The 24,569-nt window shown below is 28.2% G+C and overlaps 1 protein-coding gene across 3 annotated transcripts in view; it reads right to left on the bottom strand.

Annotated features, from left to right (window-relative positions):
- Positions 1-24,569, bottom strand: part of LOC129965823 (TOX high mobility group box family member 3-like) — a 269,775-nt gene that overhangs the window by 167,105 nt on the left and 78,101 nt on the right. The window contains exon 1 of one of the 3 annotated variants that reach the window (XM_056080033.1): positions 3,941-4,280. The exons of 1 other annotated variant lie outside the window; for it this stretch is intronic. In XM_056080033.1, coding sequence (XP_055936008.1) covers positions 3,941-4,012 — 72 coding nt within the window. In that variant the 5' untranslated portion in view covers positions 4,013-4,280. Of the gene's footprint in view, positions 1-3,940; positions 4,281-24,569 lie in introns of those variants that run through there. One more of the 3 variants, XM_056080035.1, reaches the window with a different exon arrangement.

Here is a 24,569-nt window from a genome sequence, read left to right as displayed (position 1 = left end):
TTCTATTGATCATGATTTTCAAGCTATTTAAAAAAACATTTCTTTCATTAAATAAAAAATAATATAACGAAATAATGGATTTTATATAATAACATATATATATAAAAAAACTCGTAATATATGCAGTATACTTGTTCACAATTACTACATTGCTTTTATTATGCTTTTTAAAAAAATTTGAATACTGGGTCATTTGTTCGTTGAATGCACTTTTACAGATTCGTGTTATTAGAAGAGATCAAAAAAGGATATCCATTTACAATTAATATTTAAAACAGATTTCTCCATATTTATTCTCAAGTATTCCTTATTAGCATTTTTTTTTAACTTAACCGTATTATTTAGTTTCAAAAACTTTCGGTGAGAAATAGGATACAAAGTTTCTCACTTATGACAACTTCCTAAATTAAAATTCAAATAAATAAATTTGTAATAATATTTTCTCTACCAAAGAATTCCTGACACTTTCTTTAATAGAGACGTACATCTACTTATTTAATTTCATATACCACCTTATCAACTTGTGACATGCAGAAATGGAATGAGTTGCATTGTCATTCCCTTAATTGCGAATAAATTTCGAATTACTGCACTGATAAGCCTCGATCAATTTTTATTTTTTGAAAAACACGTATGCGTCAGTCTTCATCAACGGATGAAAAAGAAGTAAAGAGGATATTTCAAAGAGAAAATTGCACGTCAGTAATATAATTTTAAAAACCCAATATAATTTCTGCATTAATACTGTATAATAATGCAAACATTATTACTTTAACATTTTAATAAAAAATTATAAAAAAATCAGACTAAAAATATTAAAAAAAAATTAATTATATTTAATCCATAAAAAATTGCCACTCATACTTTACATCTATGTCGTAAAGTTTCTGTTAAATGAATAAATTTAATTAAATTAATGAATAAGTTTACAATTATTACTATTATTGTCATTAAAAAATTAATACTATTAATTATTACCATTATTTAATTATTATTTAATAAGTAAATGAATAAATTCACTATTACATTTAACAAAAACTTTACGAATGTATTTTGCCTTGAGTTGGTAGATTCAGAAAAAGGCGCAGACGATTCTTTTAAAAAAATGTTATTAACAAACTGCCAAATAAATAGATTAATAAAAAAATACAAATTCTATGAATTTTAAACATTAGAATAATCTTAACATTTTGTCAAGTATAACTGCCTAGATTCCTATCTATTTCATTACGTTCACTAAATTATTACAGTAACTTTAAACATCAAATATCTGCCTAAATAATATATAGTGTATACAAACTTGGATAAGCATATTCATAATTCATTATAAACAAAAAAAAAAAAAAAATTGGCAATATATTGCATATGCGAGCAAATTTACCATAATAAAAAGGCAATAAGATGCTGTTAAATTAAAAATTTGTTAAAATGAATAACTAAACTCTCCAATTTATTAAAAGTAAGATCATATAGTATGCATGGATCGGATCTCAAAATGCTTAAACTCTTCACTGCATTCATTTGCTTGCATCAAATGTCCGAAAATAATCAGTCAAAAAATAGAAAATCCATCCACAAAAAACTGTCGGGGGGGGATACAATGAAGAAAAAAATTACGACAATCCAATGTAGATCTAGAAATAAATATGCACCGGTCACGCGATTGCATGTGATGCATTCAAGTCATAAATATATAACTCGCAAATTCGAGCGGCATGTCTCCATATCAGAAATTCGGAACTAAAACATAGATATGGAAATCAATATTGATTATCTCCTATTTCTATTACATGCACGAATTATTCAACTTATCAAGATAGAATTTTCCTGTGGACATGGCTGATGTCCAAGAGATGTGTAATCAATGTCGCTGTTTTTGATCATCACTTCCATTTCCAAATATTATCATTTCAACTGCCATCATTTCATTATTATTCAAAAATTTCATACTTAATATTAGCAACTGTATTTTTTTCTTGAAGTGAAATAATTAAGTAGTGAAGTGAGCAGATTTAATTTTGGAAATATGATCAAATGCTTCAGCATATACTAATCATTATAAAAACAAGACAGAAAGAATAGATAAGAGATTTCAAGCACCTTATCTCGATAATATTTTAAATTTCATTAACCTAAATCATTCTTAAAATTTATTATTTTATATATGGCAGGAATAACGTGCAGACGAAAAATGTATTTAATTTCGTCACAACAAATACGAGATTAATAACTAAAAAAATAAAAAGTATTGCCAAAAAAATATTTATAAATGTTTTTTTTTTTAATTTGTTAAAATTAAAGAAACTTATTAACATTATGCGGAAAAAAAATGTTACAAATACCGTTTATTTTTTAACTTTAAAGTGGTGTTAAAATAACGTCTAATGAGCAATATTACATGCTCCAAAATTATAAATGAAAAAATTTTTTAACATTTTTTGTTTCAATTAAAAACTTAATTAAAATTTTAAAATTTCTTTCAGTGCTCACCTGTTACCCAAGAAATAACTACGTGCTAAATGTGGTAGCTCTAGGACAAACGGCCTGCCTGCAAATCATTTTGAAGCATTTTTGCTTATATATTTTGCAGTTTACAGATTGTCAGTTTATAAACATTATCAAGTTAATACATTTTTATATAACGAAAAAGCATAGCAAGTTGCTGACAACGCATTATTAAATGTATAGTAAATTATAAATTCTCTTATCTCAGGAGCGGCTATAATTTTGCGAATTTAAAGAATCGAAAAATCATATGATTGTGTTTCTGTCCCTTATATTATTTAAAAGTCCTTTAAGCCTCATACGTGCATTATGCTTAGCTTAGCTATTTAATTTTATTATATTTAGAAATTAAAAGAAATAAACAGACTAAAAGTACATCAAAATAAACATGAATTAAAGGCAAAAAAATGTTAAGACAGAATAATACAGACATGGACATATTGATATTTTTAAAACTACTGTTTATTTTGCTTTAAATTAAAGGAATCTAAGTCAGGTTTAAACCTAATAAAATTCATTAGTTACTACTCTGAAACAGGTTCATTTCACGAATTATATTAATGCAATTGAATATCATTCCAGCATTGATTGTTTTTAAGAAATAATTTATCATAAGCCTATTTTTTTGCTACGTAATTCAAATCAACAAAATGCAATTAATCCAACTGTTCTAAAAAAAGTATTGAAATGAAATTAGCAAATTATTAGCTTATCGAGAGAAAAACTTTGTATGATTTTAAAGCTGTGTAATGATATTTTGTATTTCTTTCTTTTCTTTGGCAATAAAAAAATGAAATAGATTTCAAAAATTCGATATCCAAAAGTTTAAAAAGAAACAAGAGGGGAAAAAATGATAATGAATTAAATTGTAATGCAGGATACGAAAAATTTTATTCGCAAGACCTCAAATAAACACAAAATAACAATGCAAAACCTTCAAGTTAGTGAATTAAATTTAATAAGGCTGTAACTTTTTCTGTATTGAAAACAATGCTATTTACAATTATCTATAAAAAAAAAGAAAGTTTATATCTAACAAAATAAAACTCTTTAAAATGTTCTTAAAAGGAGAGTTTAATTTAATTTTTGATGAAAGCATTTTTCCATTTCTTAAATTATTTAGAAGTTACAAGAAGTATGTTAGGAGTGAACTTTTAATCATTCATATTAATAAAATAGAGAGAAAAATTGATAGCATGCGTTAAAAAATTTCCAAAATGCAAAAAAAAGTTTTTAAAAATTATGAAATTTAAACTTGCTTATTTATTCACAAAAAACTTTATTACATTTCCAAAAAATTAAGCAAAACGTAATAAAAAAAAGAACAAAAGGAAATATGCACTTCGAAAAAAAATTTCCATAATGATGCACGCAGTAGAAAAATATGAAAATTTGATTAACTTTAAAGCCTTCGAACGAAATAAAATCATCTTACCTCATCATGGCATGCCTTATCCCACTGCAGAATCGATTGAGCAATAGGCGACATTATTTCCAAATCTCCCATCTTTCAAATTCTTAACAAAGATACGAAATAAAACTTCTTTCAACAGTCGAGCAAAATTCTTCTCAAAAATAGTACCAAGAACAAAACGCAATCCTTTCACGAATATCTTTTCCAATTAAACAAAAAGTAACTAAAAATTATCTAAACGTCAAATCCATTGCCGGCAATGAAATAAAAAGTTAAATTCTCAGTGCAAAACAAGCAACCATGTGGTTCAATGCCGTGATTAAAGTTCCGCATCACACTGTCCGCCTCTTTTCCGACCAACTCTCCGTACTCTAATGAAAGCGAAAAAGCAACAGACAGTTGCTCTGATAGAGTTTTGTCCCGCTAGGTGGCACTAGTGGAAAAGAGGACGAAAAGAATCGGAATTCTTTTTTAGTTTTTTTTTGTTCTTTTAACTTTTATCTCTTCACTTCGTTTAGTAATAATCTTCTGGAGAATCGTATGATGGATGTGAATTGACGATCGTTTGGTGTTCTTTTCTTAGAACATTTTTACCATGCTGATTCATTCGAAAACAGGCTTTTGTTTTACTGAATGAAGTAGACAGGCAATTAATTATTCTGTTGTTTTAATTACCTATTTTTCCCGCTTTCTAAAAGAGTTTTCGTGCTGCAGATGATGTGAAGAAGGGTTTCCTAACACTGTATCATTATATTTCAGTGCTGAAATGGAGATGGATGATCTAGCACGTCTTGAACATTAATTATTAATGTACCTTGCTACTTTCTAAGTGGTTCTGGGATTAAGAAAAGTTACATATTGCTACCATTCATACTGCTTAATTAAAAAATTTTAATTTAAATTTTAATTTAAAAATTCGTAGGTATTCAATTATTAAACTATATGCTAAATTTACATCTTGTTTAGAATTCTAAATTGATTAAAAAATAAATTATCAATTATCTAAAACATCAGACGATTTCCATTATTATATATGAAAAAAGCAGAAAATATTTATAATATCAAGAATAATTAAAGCCCTTATTAACTCTATATTACAGAATTACTTAATAAACACTATTAAATATTTATCTACTTTTTAATTACTTATTAAATATATATTAAATTCTATACTACAAAAATCAAAACATTTATTAAATCTATACAACACAAAGACGCATATCAATAGTAATTACATTTTAAAAATAATAATTAATCAAGCAAATAATATCTTGTGCATTTCTCACTTCAAAAAGAAAAATATTTAACTACAAAATTTTAATTAGTTTCTAAACAATCAATTAAATCTAATTATAAAATAATTGATTTTTTTCTTAAATTAATACTTTAAGAATATTTTTTCTAAATTTCAGGGATTTACATAATTGATGCTCAAAAGCAAAAAAAATTACGCAACGAGCGATTACATTTTTCATTAAATCAAATTGGCAACGGCTTCATGGTATATTGTAATGTCTCGAGGTGATATTTTTTTAAGTTTTATTTTTAACGGTACGTTAATGATTCTAAGATAATTGCTTTAGTAACGGTCGTGATCCAATCAGATGTATCGGATTGATATTTAGCAGCGCCGTTAACAATCCATAAAATCAATTATTATTTTAATAACATAGATTAACCAATTAATTAATTTTTAAGCAATATCGCTGATTAATGTTTGTACCTGAATATCTAGATTCGAAAAAGAGTTATTTGGATTAATTGTTGGTTGGAAAATGTGATTCAGTCAATACAATTCTTAATAAATCGAATTCGAATAAAAATAATATCGATTATTAGAATATTTGGATATGCTTCGATACGATACTTTGCACACAGAAATGACAAAGGGAAGTAAGAACTTTAAGTAACATAATTTTAATCAAAATTCGATTGGAGGTTTTACGATTTTTGATATTTAATTGTTAAAATTCTAGAAATGTGAAAACTGAAATTTTAATTAATTTTTTCAAGTAGGTAAACTGTAAATCCAATGTGTTTGAAGAAAACGTTAAGCTTTTTGCAGGACTTAAAACATCAATTTTTGCAGAATTGAAAACAACAGTATTTTAAACAATCCTATTCAATGCCACATGCCATACAAATTTATATTTTAAAGAGAATTGTTAAATTTCGCGTAATTTTACCTACAAATTTGAGATCTGTAGAAACACAAATTATATCAATGCAATTGCCTTTGGCTTTATAAGTGCTATTAAAATAAGTTATCACTGATTATAAATTCATTCATAAAGCGATAAATATTCATATTATATCTTTATTAAATATTTAAGTATTACTTATATTAAATATTTATTCATTAATTAAATATTTAAGAATTAATACTTTTTTACTAAATTTAAAAAGATTTTGTAAACCTAATACATTTTTAGGTTATTGAATTTTAATTGTTTTTATAACAATCATGGAATTATAATATAATCAAATAATTGACTAATTATTTCGAAGTTGGAAAAAATACATAAAGCACTGAAATCAGTGAAATACACAATAGCTTTTCTTTTATAGAAAAAGAAGAGCTTTAAGAAGAATGAAGCTAACTCTTTTTTTATTGCTGTCATTGAAAAAAGAATCACAAATAATAACGCAATACGTCAACTGTAACATTTTTATAATATGTTTAGCAAAGCAAGAACAATTATATTGCAAGTAGAAGAGAGGAGCGAATTCGAATTGTAAGAGCGAATTAATTCCAGTGTAGTTATTCGAAAATAATTCGGTATGTGATTTGAGATTCAATATATCATTGTACTCACAACGGATTTCACTGATGCAAATGTTTCAACTACTTCAGATTAAATTAAATGGAAACAAGTCGTCATTAAGCTTATTAATTTCTAGTTTGTAAACGGAAATTTCAATATATCTATCTCTCCTATAATAATATCTTTTCAAAGTGGTTACAGTTACTGATTTATTTGCAGAACGAGAGGAAATTTTCATACATTATATACTAATATTAATTTATACTTATTAACGTGAATCTACAGCAAGCAATTCAAGAGCATTTGTCTTTCATGAAATGACAATATTCATGCTTTAAATGTTTATGTTAAAGAATAAAATTGTTCAAATGCGAATTTGAATTTTAGTTTTGAAATATTCACTAGAATTTATAGCTGATTTGAATTGCACAAGCGAATAAACCAATTATTTTCAAACTTAAAACTCTAATTAGGATTTGATTATATTATTTTCATTTCTTAATAATGTTTCTCTTAAAATATATAAAATAAGAAATTTTGTTATTATATTAATAATAAATTACAATGAATTAGACATTTCTATATTAAAACCATTTAAATCTCCAAAGATTCAGTTCAAACTTTGTACTTTGCCAGAACATATTTTTGAAATATTATGCAGTATATACGCGATATAAAATTTCTTTTGCACTTATTATTTTCTAAACAATTATGCATTTCATAAAGAACGAATAAAATTGAAAACTTATTATTTTCCTACATGTTTTTACTAAACGCAGACGATTTTTATATCATTTTAATATTGCAGTTTATTTTTTTGCCACATTTGAATATGATTTATTGCATTTTAAATATTTTTAAATCTTCATTATACTAGTAAATATAAATATTACCAAAGGAATAATTCCACTTTTGATCGATTTGTTTGGCTCCCATAGACAGAATACTCAGAATGTGCATTGAATTGTAACGTTTTTTTTCTTTTGCATGTATTATTTTCGAAGAAATTATACATTTCATAAAGAACGAGTACAATAAAAAAACATTATTTTCTTAAATGTTTAGAATTTAAATGCAGACTATTTTTATATCAGTTTAATATTAGTGTTTTTTTTTTTTTTTTGCCATATTTGAATATGATTTATTGCATTTTAAATATTTTTATTTAGCACATTTGTATATAAAAATATTACAAGTAGAATTATTCCACTTTTGATTGATTTGCTTAGCTCTCATAGACAAACAACTCAGAATGTGCATTGAATTGTAGCGTGATCAGTTTCGTTTTTGGTGCTGTAATATTCGAAAGTAAGCGCGTGTCATTGACATCTAAAAAACATGGCCGAAGGCAAAGAAAAATTTTTTTCCTCCGGCATGCATAACTTTTTTGAAAATATGGGAGAAAATAAGTAATAAATGACGAAAAAATGAAATGGAGAAAGAAGGAAAACTAAATCCCGTTAGAATAAGTGAAAATGTCGAGTTCCCTCGACTCCATGTTTGGTCACAAAGTCAAGGAATTAACAACGTACCTGCTAATTGCACTATAAGATAAGAGATTTAAGTTAAATACTTTACAAAAAATAAAACTTATAGATAAAAAAAATTGACTTTGTTGTCCAATAAAATTAGTTTAATAAGTTTTCTGAAAAAAAAAAAAGAAGAAATAAATCAGTGTACATTAGAGAAATACAGCAATTTTTTAATCTGCTCACTTATAAAAATGGCTAGAATATGAATTACAATGTTTTAACCGACAGCCCTTTATTACAAATTTTCTTCGCATGTGTTGTGAATAAAATATTTGATTATATGCATTAATTAAAATTGCTTTCCAATTCAATCTGTAAAAAATTATATTTTCCTAAATCAGCTTTAGAAAAACTAAATAATTAAAGATTTTAAATCAGAATTGACTTTCAGAATATTTCATAATCATAAAAAAACAAAAAGTGTTAATATAAAATATTACACAAAATATATAATAATATAATACAGATATATAATGCAAAATTCATTCATTTATATCAGGAATTATTATAATATAAATATAATATCATTAACCATATTCATTTTTTATACCTAGACATAATTACTTTAGTTTAACTTTATTTTTACTATTTGTGAATACACTACAAATAAAATTTAAATTAAAAAAGCTATTTTTCAATTTATACATTTCAAATAAACAAAGGTTTTCTTTTGATAAAAAATATTTTTCCATTAAATGATTTAATTATTGATATCATATAAAAATAATTTAAATTAGAAATATTCATCAAAAAATCAATTTAATTTAGAATAAATTAACATCAGATTTCATTTTAATTAGAATTCACAATTAGCGCATAGTCTGTATCCTCGATATGGTTATAAAAACTGATTTATTTCCATTTGAGATTTAGAAAACAATAAACTTTAAAAAATCGAAATGAATTTTCTAGGAAACATTTTTTTTTAACAAGAACTATAGCAATCGAAGCACTCCATAAAAATTAAAATTATTTTCCCTTTACATTTAAATTTTTTAATGTAATCACTATGCATAATTTCTTAGGATTTTAATAGAAAAGTATAACACTTCCAATTTTTTTGATGTCACTGTCTTCCGACAATATCAATATCTCTTTGAATGCAGAAGCTCCATTAATTTACTACACATCAAATTCTCCCTTACTGTTATTTATTATTTCTCATTTACTGTCATTAACTGTCAACTATCTTACTGTCATTCGACCGTAAAATATTTATCAGGTAGTTAAAAATATACATTGAACTTTGTTTCTTCTATTCGTGATTAACACTAATACAGTCAAAAAGAATAAAATTTTTAAAGTAAGTAATTAAATTTTAAAATTTTAAAACGAAGCGATTTTTCTCAAAAATAGCTTTTGTTGTAAGGTAATAGATTAATAATATCTACATGAATTAATGAATACATTAAGAAGCATTTTTAAAAAAATCCGTAAATTAAAAATGGACTTGGAGAAAAGAAGGCTGTAAAGTTGACCAAGAGAGTAAAAATGCATCAGATGTCGATCTTAAAAGATAGATGAAAAAAAAAAAAAATGACGATGTTTCAACATTTAATCTCATGATATGAGTGTAAAAAGCATTGCTCCGGCCCGGATGTGTTTTATATTACCGAAGTCATTCGTTATCATGAGATTAACTCATGTGATAAAGCAATCATGTGACAAATACAACTGCGCATGTCATCGTAACCTTTATTCGTATCATTTGCAGGTGTATCTGTCTTTGACAGCTCACACACTGTTTATATTTTACATAACCTTTTTGAATGGGGAAAATTCGATATCGTTTGGTGTTTGGATGCTATAATGGGAAGAAATAGGCAATATTCGTACAAAAATATCTTTTTTTTTATAAGTTTCAATTTGTCAGTTCTGAATTGTTAAAAATAAATATCGCGAAAGAAAGAAAAGAAAAAAAAATGTCTCTGTAATGTAATCACTTATTTAAATTTTAACAATGCCTACTAACACATTGGTATTTTTCTTAACTCGAAATATATGTAATAACTGAAATAAACATATTTTAAATTTAATAAACATCAATAAAGATTAGACATGATTTAATAATGTCGATAAAAACGAATAATTTTAATGCATGCAGATTAATAAATAACATAAAACTTAATCGTTAATAAAAAAAACGAGTTCTAATACACGAACTAGAATTATATTATCGAATAAAAATAAAAGCAAAAAATAATTTATCAGTAAGAGAATCGTTCATCAAATTTAGTCAGTGAAAGAATTATTCGCTCTGTTACGAGCAATAGTTGCAAGTTCTCAATTAATACGCGAGCTAGAATTATATTACTGAATAAAAACAGAAGGCAGAAAATAATTTTTCAGTAAAAGAATTGCTCATCAAATTTAGTCATTAAAAAATTGTTCGTACTATTACACGCAACAATTGCAAGTTGCGCAATTAATATGCGAACTAGAATTATATTATCGAATAAAAATGTAAATCAAAAAATAATTTTTCATTAAAAGAATCGTTCATTAAATTTAATCAGTAAAAGAATTGGTCGTACTGTTACGAGCAACAGTTGCAAGTTGCGCAATAAATACGCGAACTATAATTATAATATCGAATAAAAATAGAAGATAAAAAATAAATTTTCAGTAAAAGAATCGTTTCTTAAATTTAATCAGTAAAATAATTGTTTGTACTGTTACGCGCAACAATTGCAAGTTGCGATAATTAATACATTATCGAAAGAAAGAAAGATAAGAAATATATTATCTAATTAAAATAGAAACAAAAAAAATAGTAATTTGTTAGTAAAATAATCGGTCATCAATTTTAATCAGCGAAAGAATTGTTAATATTCTTCTGAGCAACAATTGCAAGCTGCTCATGAACTAGAATTATATTATCGAATAAAATAGAAAGCAAAAAAGTTTTTAGTAAAAGAATCGTTTATCAAATATAATCAGTAAAAGAATTGTTCGTATTCTTAAGAGCAAGAATTACAAGTTGTGCAGTAGATTTAAAATTAAGAATGTCATAGGACATTTTCCATTTAAATCATGGCAATTAATTGTCTATATAATATTTATCATAGGGACTATTCTTCTAATTTATCTTACATTTTATTTTAAAAAAATATTTATTTAAAAAATATTTACATCATTCATTTATATTTTCATAATATTTTTGCAGCGTGTTTATACTTCCATACCCGTATTCAGAGTCCTCATGATCGCTAAATTTTACCCTCGCCTGGAGTTAATTCTAAGAAATCAATACATTAAAAAAAAATGTTTTCGTTGAAATTAAAGTTTCTAACTTTTCATGTGGTTAAAGATGGCGCCCATGACCAGACTGGCTGATATTCGAGTAGGATAATGCATTCCCGTCATAGATCGGTGAGCAGTTTCCTCCCTATTGTTGTGCTCATACTCTCTTTAATATGGTACGGAGGAGCATTATCTTTACAAAATGGTGGCAGGTCACAGGTGGTTAGGTAAAAGGGTGATTGCTGCGAGAAACATTCATTTCCAATGCTCTCACTAATTTTTCCCGCTATTTTTTTTTTTTTTTACTGTTAAATCTTTTTTTAAATGTAACTTCATGAAAATGACGTTGGTAAAACGGAGAAAACATGTTTATGTCATTTTGACATAATAGTTCCAAAGATCAACCGTGATAGAGAGTTAAAACCATCTTTATTATTTATTTGTTTTTTATAAAAGCGCATTTTGTTCTTATTTGTTTCGTGTTTTAACCTTAATTTTATGCTTCTAAAGTTTGAGAATAGTCGGATGTTAAAATAATTTTCTCAAACACTATAATCAGCATTTTTTTCTTTCACACTCAGTGAATCATTGTCAGACAAGAGTTGAGATGTAAAAAGAATTTGCAGACAGAAAACGATTTTTTTAAAAAGTAAATGCATTTTTTGTATGGATTTCTATTAATTATTTTTATAATAACTTAAAATTGTTTGGAATAACTAATTTTTTGTTGATTTGTCTTCCTGATCATAGTAATTTCGAATATTTTTGATTTTTGTCATAGTTAGAAGATGTCACAGTAGACAATACAAACAAGTTCAGCAATTTTGAACTTCTCTGTCTGTTCGAAACAATTATGACATTAGCAAACTTTCTTATTTTATTCAAGGCGGTTTTAACTAAAAATTGAATCTTTTTTTTTTACTCTTCTTTAGTTGAATAAATCATAATCCTTATTTTACAAATCGTTTTAATTAATTAAATTTCTATCATTAATTAATCCAACAATTATAGTGAATTTTCATTTTGAAATCCAGAATTCATTCTTCAATAATAAATAGCAAGTTTCGCATTTTCAAACAAATCTTTTTTAAATTTGCTGCATTTTTAATGATAGAGAAATATAATATTACCGTTTTTTTATTTTGGTTAATTCGAATTCAAATTTAAAAACGATTAAAAAATATTTTTGTTATAAAATGTTTTTGACAGTTAAATTCTTGAACATATTCTGACATTCATTAGTCGACGTAAGTGACGTAAGAAGTTGGCGGAAGTGCCGTACTATCAAATGAGTATATTTAAATAACAGAAGAAATGAAAAAAGGTTTGCTAGATTTGGCTAACATTTCTCTCTTTTGTAACATGCAACTGAAGATATATCTTTAATGGAAGAAGGAACAAAACGCGCCAAGTTCAGCCAAATTGTATTAATTATAACCCTACTAATTCTACCTATTGCGCTTCATTTTATACTTCTAAGTCTCTTGGCAAATACGCAAGCCCAATCGCAGGTTGGCAGTTAGACGCCAACTCTTCAGATCCACGCTGTATCTTCTATCTTCAGCCATTATTAATAAATAGATTTTATAAGGTCCTTAATTCATTCCAAAACTTTATAAACTTATATAAAACTTTATTATTATAAAAAAATTTATAAATAAACTTTATAACTATAATCAATCAAAAATGCAATAAAAAAATTCCGAAATCTTTTTTTGAAAAAATTTTGAACACGTTTCATGTGAATTGTTCTATTTGATTTAAAGTTTTGTTGCATAATTGTTGTATATATTCAAAATTTTGTATGCTGTTTGCTTATTGAAATTATTTATGTATTGAAGCCCTCATTTTTTAAATTATTAAAATTTTCTATATGATAATTATTTTAATTCGTTCAATAAAATTACTTGCCGTTTATTTATTAGTATGTCTTATTTATTAAACTAATATTTAATATTAAAAGTAAATATTTAAAAAAAAATTTCGGGTAAATCATTTTATTGTTGTCCCTTCAGCTTCAAATTAGCCAACCTCCATTGTAATAATTTATAAATAAAATGTACTTGAATAAAATTTTTATTTACAAGAAAGTAGAATTTTTAATATAGAGATAGAAATGTACTATTAATAAAACTACTGTTTATTCTTTAATTATGTATTATTAAATTAATAACGAGGAATTTTTTTAATGTACAGATGGAAATAAAATAATGAAGAATTTTTTACAAATAGAAATGTAATATTATTAAAATTACTATTTGTTTATTAAATATTTATTATTAAATTAATAATGAAACATTTTTTAATATACAGATAGAAATAGAATAATGAAAAAAAAATTTAACATAGAGATAGAAATGCAGTATTTTCAAAAATACTACTTGTTTATTAATTATGTATTATTAAATTAATAATGAAGAAATTTTTTTTAATATACAGATAGAAATAGAATAATGAAGATTTTTTTTTTTAATATACAGATAGAAATAGAATAATGAAGAATTTTTTTTTAATATACAGATAGAAATAGAATAATGAAGAATTTTTTTTAATATACAGATAGAAATAGAATAATGAAGAATTTTTTTAATATGCAGATAGAAATAGAATAAGGAAGAATTTTTTAATATAGAGGCAGAAATGTAACATTATTAAAGTTAGTTTGTTTTTCCGTTATGCATTATTTAAAAAAGTCTTTACACTAATTAGTGCCCTCTTTTACACTAAAAACTGCTAGTTTGTCGAGCCGTAATGGTTTTTGGAACTTAAATCTTTTAAATCCAAATTTTTAGATAAATCGATAATTTTAGTGATTCCTTCAATTTCAAATTAATGAAATTCCATAGAAAAAAATGAGTGTTAATATAATAGTTTCATACAAAGCCGCTAGGCATTATAGTTCTAGAATGCCAAAGACAGTAAATAACTCAGTCGTAGCAAGGTTCAGGTACGAAAAGACTAAGAATAGGGGGATTTCTACTCATCCTTAAAATTCTCACTCCTTCTACACCCCTTCTTGCCGCGTTCAACTTTTAGAAAAACGGAGAGGGGAAAACCTATATATAACTTCCCGAAAAGAGGATGGATGGAATAAAAAAAATTAAAAAAAAAAGAAATATATCTATCTATCTATATATATATAGATATATATACACACTCTTTATACATTCTCTTAGAGTTTTTTATTGATCGCACGGAATGAAAGGAGGGAAAGAACGGGGGGAGGGGGGATGGAATAACGTGTAACTGAGATGAAATACATTCTCGCAATGAATCTTTCTCTCGTGCTGAGGGGGGAGGGAGGGTTGTGGGAGGGGAAGGGGAGGAAGTACTATTGATTTTGTCCATTCGAATTACTGCAGCAATGCTTCAGGGACCAAGTACCCGATGCGGGAGGTTGTTTGGAGGTAAGAAAAGGCACATAACAGAACGCCTCTGTATGAGAGAATCTCTAGTGAGATAAAGATGTGAATACCAGAACGGATTCAAAACACAAAAAGAATCGTTCCGATATGAATGGTTCAAAAGTTTACAGTGTATAATATTTTATACATATATCTATACAATTCAATTTAATTCTGAAAGTTTTGCAATGAAGCACAAATTAATACAGTTAGTCACAGCATAATAGAAAATGTTATAAAGAAAGCAACACATTTGTTTTGGGTATTTTATAATGTACAAATTTTGTGTACATTTAAATATGCCACGCATACTTTTAATTGCAAGATATTTGCTCTTATACTTCTTGATCATAAAACGCGCATGGTCTTGACGATTATTACTTGATCATTAAGCGATCATGCTCTTGACGATTATTACTTGATCATTAAGCGATCATGCTCTTGACGATTATTACTTGATCATTAAGCGATCATGCTCTTGACAAGTACTGTTTGATCATTAAACGATCATGCTCTTGACGACTGCTGCTTGATCATTAAACGATCAGGCTCTTGAAGACTGCTGCTTGATCATCAAACGATCAGGCTCTTCACGACTGCTGCTTGATAGTCAAACGATCAGGCTCTTCACGACTGCTGCTTGATCATCAATCGATCAGGCTCTTGACGGTTGCTGCTTGATAATCAAACGATCAGGCTCTTGACGACTGCTGCTTGATCATTAAATGATCATGCTTTTGACGAGAGGTTTTTGTTTCATCATTAAGCGATCATGCTCTTGACGATTACAATTTGATCAATAAACGACCATGCTCTTGATGAGTACTGCTTGATCATTACAGCTATGACGTTTTGTTTGTAACTGCATAGTTGGCCTTTAAAACCTTACGACGAGTGGAGCTTGTTACTGCGCAGTTGGGCATTAAAAGCTCATGACGTATATGACTTATCACTGCGCAATTGATCATTTAAAACCCATGACGAGTAGAATTCGTCACTACGTAGTTGATCATTAAAAGCTCATGATGACGGTAGCTCAGCACTGGCATTGACCATAACATCTCATGACGAGTGGCGCTTATCACTGAGGCAGTGGGATATTAAAAGCTCTTGACGTGTGGAGCTTGTCACTGCGCAGTTGGGCATTAAAAGCTCATGACGTATACAACTTTTTACTGCTTGCTTATTATTGATCATTAAAAACATATAATGAGTAGAATTCATCACTACGTAGTAGATCTTTAAACGATCGTGATGAATAAAGCTTGTCACTGAGCGCATCATTAAAAACTCAAGACCAGTGGTGCTTATCACTGCGCAGTTGGACATTAAAAGCTCATGACATATACAACTTATTACTGCTTTCTTATTATTGATCATCAAAAACCTATGATGAGTAGAATTCATCACTACGTAGTAGATCTTTAATTGCTCGTGACGAATAAAGCTTGTCACTGAGCAGTTGATCATTAAAAACTCAAGACCAGTGGCGCTTGTCACTGCGTACTTGGTTATTAAAAGCTCATGACTGGCACAGCTTTGTCACTGCGCAGTTAATCATCAAGGACTGATGACGAATATAGCTCCTCATCGCGCAAATGGTCATTAAAAGCTTACAGCGAGTAGAGTTCGTCAGTGCGCAGTTAATCGCCAAGGATTCAAGACGAGTAGAGCTCGTCACTGCGAAATTGGTTATTAAAAGCTCATGACTAGCAGAGATGGTCACTGCGCAGCTCGGCGTTAAACGAAAGTGGTTAAAAAATCGTTTCCTTATAAAAACAAAATACTGATTAGAAAACAACATCCTATTATTTCAAAATTATATCCTATAAATGATATGGATAAAAAACCGTAAAAGTGAAATAATTTAATTATTTGTTAAGATTTGAAATCAACCATATTCAATACTCTAATTAGTGACTGCACATTGCTGTAAATTCTAACGCACGTAGGCGGCTCTATTATTAATGCCTAAGTCTTCAATATAAAATATCTTTAAAGAGTGAAGCTGTTCTATATATAAACTAGCCATAGTCTAACTGTTATATATATTCTTGAAACATGTGAAGATCATAAAAAATAGTTGTAATCTGGCTGCATGCTTTCAGTAGGATAAAATGTAGGAAGCATTGAGGAATTTTTACAGTCTGCTAAACCTAATTATTGGAGATGAATATTTAATATAGATTAACGTGGAAAATATGATTGATTACATTTCAGATGCGTACTGTATGATTAATGAAATATTAATTAGTTTCACTACCATAATACCCAAAATAAAACAGAACATCGGTAGAATTTATATGTGAGTAACTTTAATGCCATGAACGTTGCTATTAATTAAATATAAGCCAATGGCGATTCTCCACCGATCCAACAATGCTCAGGTAATTAAGGAATATATAGAAAGGAGCCGATTTGGATAAAGGTGGTGCATAATTATAAGTGAAATCACAGACACATGAAAATATAATCCTTGAATCCACCACAACGCTTCCATTCTTCACACAGTTTGCCTATTATTTGCACATAAATTGTGTATAAACATCACCATCTTCGGCATAACAAAGGGGAAATCGTCGTGTATAGTCTCCCAAAAACATTCTCGCATACTTTAATCTTTATACTTGTGTATTAACTGCATGCCATTGAAGAACAATAATTACAAAAGAGCCTTTTGGGTTCGAACTTTGGTGATTTTTTTTTACCATTAATCGGCGAAATGTAGTTCATTAATGCATAAGCATCAGAAAAATTGAATGTGTATTTGTCGGATTCCTTTTTCCCGATCAGTTAGCTAAATTTGGACGTAGAGCTATAATTGTTATCACAGAATCACACACTAACTTTCATAGATTTAAGGCATAGACACGAAAGAACCTTTTAGGGTTCGATCTTTGGTGATTTTCTTACCATTAATCGACGACATACAGTTCATTAATGCACAAGCATCAGAAAAATCGAATGTGTATTTGTTGGATTCCTTTTTCCCGATCAGTTGGCTAAATTTGGACGTAGAGCTATAATTGTTATCACAGAATCACATATTAACTTTCATAGATTTAAGGCATAGACACGAAAGAACCTTTTAGGGTTCGATCTTTGGTGATTTTCTTACCATTAATCGGCGACATACAGTTCATTAATGCACAAGCATCAGAAAAATCGAATGTGTATTTTTTGGATTCCTTTTTCCCGATCAGTTGGCTAAATTTGGACGTAGAGCTATAATTGTTATCACAGAATCACACACTAACTTTCATAGATTTAAGGCATAGACACGAAAGAACCTTTTAGGGTTCTATCTTTTGTGATTTTCTTACCATTAATCGGCGACATACAGTTCATTAATGCACAAGTATCAAAAAATCGAATGTGTATTTTTTGGATTCCTTTTTCCCGATCAGTTGGCTAAATTTGGACGTAGAGCTATAATTGTTATCACAGAATCACACACTAACTTTCATAGATTTAAGGCATAGACACGAAAGAACCTTTTAGGGTTCTATCTTTTGTGATTTTCTTACCATTAATCGGCGACATACAGTTCATTAATGCACAAGCATCAGAAAAATCGAATGTGTATTTTTTGGATTCCTTTTTCCCGATCAGTTGGCTAAATTTGGACGTAGAGCTATAATTGTTATCACAGAATCACACACTAACTTTCATAGATTTAAGGCATAGACACGAAAGAACCTTTTAGGGTTCTATCTTTTGTGATTTTCTTACCATTAATCGACGACATACAGTTCATTAATGCACAAGCATCAGAAAAATCGAATGTGTATTTGTCGGATTCCTTTTTCCCGATCAGTTGGCTAAATTTGGACGTAGAGCTAAAATTGTTATCACAGAATCACACACTAACTTTCATAGATTTAAGGCATAGACACGAAAGAACCTTTTAGGGTTCGATCTTTGGTGATTTTCTTACCATTAATCGGCGACATACAGTTCATTAATGCACAAGCATCAGAAAAATCGAATGTGTATTTTTTGGATTCCTTTTTCCCGATCAGTTGGCTAAATTTGGACGTAGAGCTATAATTGTTATCACAGAATCACACACTAACTTTCATAGATTTAAGGCATAGACACGAAAGAACCTTTTAGGGTTCGATCTTTGGTGATTTTCTTACCATTAATCGGCGACATACAGTTCATTAATGCACAAGCATCAGAAAAATCGAATGTGTATTTTTTGGATTCCTTTTTCCCGATCAGTTGGCTAAATTTGGACGTAGAGCTATAATTGTTATCACAGAATCACACACTAACTTTCATAGATTTAAGGCATAGACACGAAAGAACCTTTTAGGGTTCTATCTTTTGTGATTTTCTTACCATTAATCGGCGAAATGTAGTTCATTAATGCATAAGCATCAGAAAAATCGAATGTGTATTTTTTGGATTCCTTTTTCCCGATCAGTTGGCTAAATTTGGACGTAGAGCTACAATTGTTATCACAGAATCACACACTAACTTTCATAGATTTAAGGCATAGACACGAAAGAACCTTTTAGGGTTCGATCTTTGGTGATTTTCTTACCATTAATCGGCGACATACAGTTCATTAATGCACAAGCATCAGAAAAATCGAATGTGTATTTGTTGGATTCCTTTTTCCCGATCAGTTGGCTAAATTTGGACGTAGAGCTACAATTGTTATCACAGAATCACACACTAACTTTCATAGATTTAAGGCATAGACACGAAAGAACCTTTTAGGGTTCGATCTTTGGTGATTTTCTTACCATTAATCGGCGACATACAGTTCATTAATGCACAAGTATCAAAAAATCGAATGTGTATTTTTTGGATTCATTTTTCCCGACCAGTTGGCTAAATTTGGACGTAGAGCTACAATTGTTATCACAGAATCACACACTAACTTACATAGATTTAAGACAACAGGTTTTGAAGTTATCATATACCCAGCTTGTGAAAGCATATATCGACAGACGGTCAACCCCTTGACGGATTTGGTGTCAAATTTGATAGGTCCATTATGGATGTTAAAGCTATGTATCAATTTTGTCTGTCTAGCTCTCTGTTTTGCAGTTATTGCGTTAACTTATATTCGGACCGGCGTCCTGGCATAGGGGTACCGCGTCTTCCCCGATCTGGGCGTCCTGTGTTCGAGTCCCGTTCTGGGCATGGTTGTTCTTCCGTTGTTCAATCTGTGAGATGTGTGAATGTGCCCTCCTGTAAAAAGGGGTTGTGCAAGCGAATGAGTGATGTATGAGTAGCAAAGTCGTACTCTTGGCCCTAGTTGGCGCTACTATAAAAATAAGAGACACTCCCCCATCGGCTTAAAAAATCGCTGTCTTCGTAACAGCGGGCTTGTCCATGGTAAGTGCCATAAGAAACAACAACAACTTATATTCGGAAAACAAAGATATTTTCGATAAATGAATTTCGCTCAAAAATTGATGTCAAACTACAAATTTGGTGTAAAGACTACATACCAAATTTCATCCTTTTAGCTCAAAGCGCTTTTGAGTTATCAAATTCACAGACATACAGAAGTAATTCCACAAAAATGTATTTATCGTATTCTGGAAAGTCTGAAACATTCAGATACGTCAAATTCTTTGGAGTTTACAGTACTTTGTAAACTTCGCATACGAAAGAAATCAAAATAAAAATCAATTTACTCACTAGTTCAAAGTGATCCTCTTTTATGTCATCTGTAATGTTGCAATCAGTTTTGAGCGACGCGAATCTTAATAAACTCCTGATACAGCTGCAGCTATTTCTCCATCGAAGTTACAGGCAAAGTATGATACCATGTTCGATGGCTTACTAACTAGATTATTCTAATCGGATTAACCTTGCAATTAGTTGCTGAAATCTCCATGAAATGTGTTTACTATGTTTAATGGATAACAAATTATGAACATACAGATTATAATCTATTGCGGCTAAACATGTAATTATGGAACCAATTATCTATCTTAATTTAAAGGTATATATATATATATATATATATATATATATATTGTTGGTGTTATTTTTACTTTCTATAAGAAATTAAAGAGAAACGATTATAAATAATTGTCAAAGAATTCGAATTTGAGATTTTGACGATTTTTCACGTTTTAGATCTTCCCGACTCCTTCTAATTCTAATCACTTTATTAGAATTATAACTGTCTATGAACAAGATAACTAAAAAAAACTTTGAGCTACAAAGATGAAATTTGGTATGTGGTCTTTAAACTAAATTTGAAGAATTTTATTAAATTTTGGAATGAAATCCGTTTTCAGGAAAATTATCTGACATGAGAACTACAAAACACAAAGAACCAGATGGAGAAGGTATGTACTCAATTTTACGTTTTAACAATTAACTGTTATTAATTACAAATTTTAACAAGAACTCAAACATATTCGTAAATTTCAAGATGTTTAAAATATTTTGAGGCCAAGACGAAATGAAAGGGACAAATGAAAGATTGTTATGCATTGCACCATGCGTTGCTTAATAGCATTCTCTAACAGCAAATTAAATTAATGAATTAATTTTTTCATGTTTCTTTTCGTTCATATGCAAAAAATCGATCTAGTGAAAAAACCGATAGAAAACTCCCGTTTTTGCAAATGTGAAACAAATCAAGTTAAATAAAAGTATTTAAAAAGAAAAAATATATATTGTCGGAATCTTAAAAAAAAAAAAAAAAAAAAAAAAAAAAAAAAATCAAAAAATTTTTTACGTCACACGTATTTCAATTGCTATTAATATATAATTCTTTATAGGAAGAAAAATAAAAAGCAATTTAAATGATGAACTTAGGATAAATAAAAATAAATGTCAGATTAACAATTAACTTTTTCCAAGAATATCAAACAATGAGTCTTCTGACACGACTGAATAGGTCATCAACTGATTAAAAAAAAACCTGAACGAAAGTATTCTTGCATCTGAATGTACATCATTAGTTTCAATTAAGATTTGTTACATTGCAACAGTGAAGGGTTTAAAGTAAATTTACAACATTCTCCATGGTAATATATCTGAATAGTAATTACTTAAAACAATTAAAAGAGGTGATTAATTGCCTTTACATGTACACGGACTTGTTACCATTTAATATCCGCCAACATCTGCAGCAAACAAAAAATAAAACTGCGATTCAAGTAGCGCCATCTAGTCTACTTGAATGGAGAAAATTCTTAAATTAGATAAAAATTTCCTCATAACAGCAACCGTTCGATGAAAGCAATTTTTAAAAAGAGTCAAATATGACTGAAGTTATTTTTCCATTAGAAAAACACCAAACGATATTAAACAGTTCTGACGCAATTCTTTTATTTTTGCATCGTTCTTACTGAGGGTTTCTAGTAACTTTTAAAACGATTAACATGGTGCTCACGTGACATCACATGATAAATAGAACTGCGCATGTCATTTACTTCGTTCTTGAGTTTGATCGCATCAGAATCGCTATTTCTTCGAAAAATATATTTATTTACAGGATTATAATTTCGATAAAATGTAAAGTGCGAAAAAATTACCATTTTGTACTTAAACCCAAATATATGAATGTAATTTTAGTATGTTTTTTTAAAAAAAAAACTTCTTCAAAACACAGTTTTGAAAAAAATTAATTACAGTTTAGAAACTATGCAAATCACAGTCATATGTATATTAATTAATTAAAATTCTGTATTTTAATTTAGATTCTTATTTGAAAATGCGATTTTAGATTTTAAAAAAATGTTTTCCGTTGAAACTTTTCATATATTTTACAGAAAGATATCGCTTCTAATTCTTCGTCTTAAAATATATTTATAGTTTTGACCAATGAAAAGTTCTATTTGGTGAGAATAAAAATATTTTAAACGCTCAAGAATCATTTTCTTCGCAGACGATCTTGCAAATATTTATTATTCTCTCGAAAATTTGACGCTTTCCAGTAATAATTAAGAAAATAATTATCTAAAGAAAATGATTTTTAGATCTCTTTAAAGTTCCAAAAATTATCTATTCAGTTGCGATATTTGACTTCAAGAACAATTTTCTCTATAATTTGTATCGCTTTAAACCATTTCCTCTTTGATTTATATAAAATCATTTCAATTATTATTACGATAACTTGCACATAAATAACTATGTTTATAAGACAAACTCACGAAGCACATTTAAATAAACGCTGAATAACTAAAAAATATATACAGTTTTTCTTTTAGCTAGAGTAGCATCAAGCAGATAAATAATATATTAATTAAAATATAATATATCTTCTTCGCTAGCGCGACAATTCCGTATGGACCATGCTCTTTTTCAATTTTATTCTACGCCGTCCTGTTCTTGGCTAACATTTCAATTTGTCACTTTAATAGTTTTCTTTTTCAAGGCAGTCAATCCGCCTCTTTTTCGAGATCAGATGGTTTAAAAAATGTACTAAGTATTTTTATTTAAAAGGAATTGCAACCGTTTGCTAAAAAAGTTTGTATATAAATATGGCCCTTAAATATATATATATTATTAAGAAGTGTATATTTATTAAAAATAATACTTTTATTTTTCATAAATATATCCTGTTTTATACATATGTCTTACATATATTTATTTAATAAAATAATATCATTTTATTACTACATTAAATACTTTATACATATACAAATCGGAAATATTTTGATTCAGAACCTTATATATATATATGCAATGATACTTTAAAATTTAATTTAAATCCTAATTAATTTCCTCATTCTTACCTTCATTTAGACTATATTAATTTCATTCTAAAAAAGACTCTTATTTCCTGATCCAATTCCATCTTTTTTTATTTAATTAATGCTACACGAAAAGCTCTGTGAAATTGCTTAAATCAGCAGTTCTCACGCTCCGAGTGAAGGGATAAAAATCTGTCGATCTAAACAAATTCTTTTAAAAGATACCTATTTTCCCCTGACCTAAATCGCCACGTGTAAATAAATCCCTATCAGAATCTCATGTTATATAATCATCGGGAAAAATATATCTGTCGCTCTTTTCTCTTTTCGCTCTTGTGTCGTGATGTAGATTGACGTACCTTGTCATTTCTTGCTTGTACATAGATTATGCCTCCCGGGATGGAATAAAAGCGAAGTTTTGAAATTACAAAAGTATCTTCTCCCTTCGGCCACGAAACTATTTTAAAATATGCATGTGTTTACATATATATAATTTCAATATAAGAATTATGGGCTAAATTTCACGTATCTAGTTCATTGCGCTTTTACATGATCGCGTTCACATCATGAGCTCGATCTTGCAAAAAATTATATATCTGCCTCTGTTCTCTCAAATGACCGATAAACACAAATTTAGAGAGACTAATTTTAAAAAAAAAAATCTCTGAGGAAAGCTTGAAACGCCGATATTAATCAAAATAATCTCTCAGCGCATACTTCGTTTACAAGAAAATAATATATCTATACAACTCGATTTAATATTATATATATAAATTGCCAGATGAAAGTTTAAATTTAAGGGCCATATATTAAATTCTATTAGCAGGTTGGAGAAACTACTCGAGTTCCAAGGGCAAATGCATGATTAAAGTGAAAATATAAACATCTTACAGAAAAAAAAATAATAATAACGTCTAGTTGTCCTAAAGAAACAGCGAGGTGTCTATATAAGTGTGTTTTAGTTTCTTCAACCTGAAACAATAGAAAAGTTGCCTTAAGATAAGCGGATTATAAACTTCTCAACT

Source organism: Argiope bruennichi, chromosome 4 (genome assembly GCF_947563725.1).
Source record: "Argiope bruennichi chromosome 4, qqArgBrue1.1, whole genome shotgun sequence".
Lineage (NCBI taxonomy): Eukaryota > Metazoa > Arthropoda > Arachnida > Araneae > Araneidae > Argiope > Argiope bruennichi.
The sequence above is the reverse complement of the archived record's forward strand: the minus strand, read 5'-3'. Positions and strand labels throughout refer to the sequence as shown.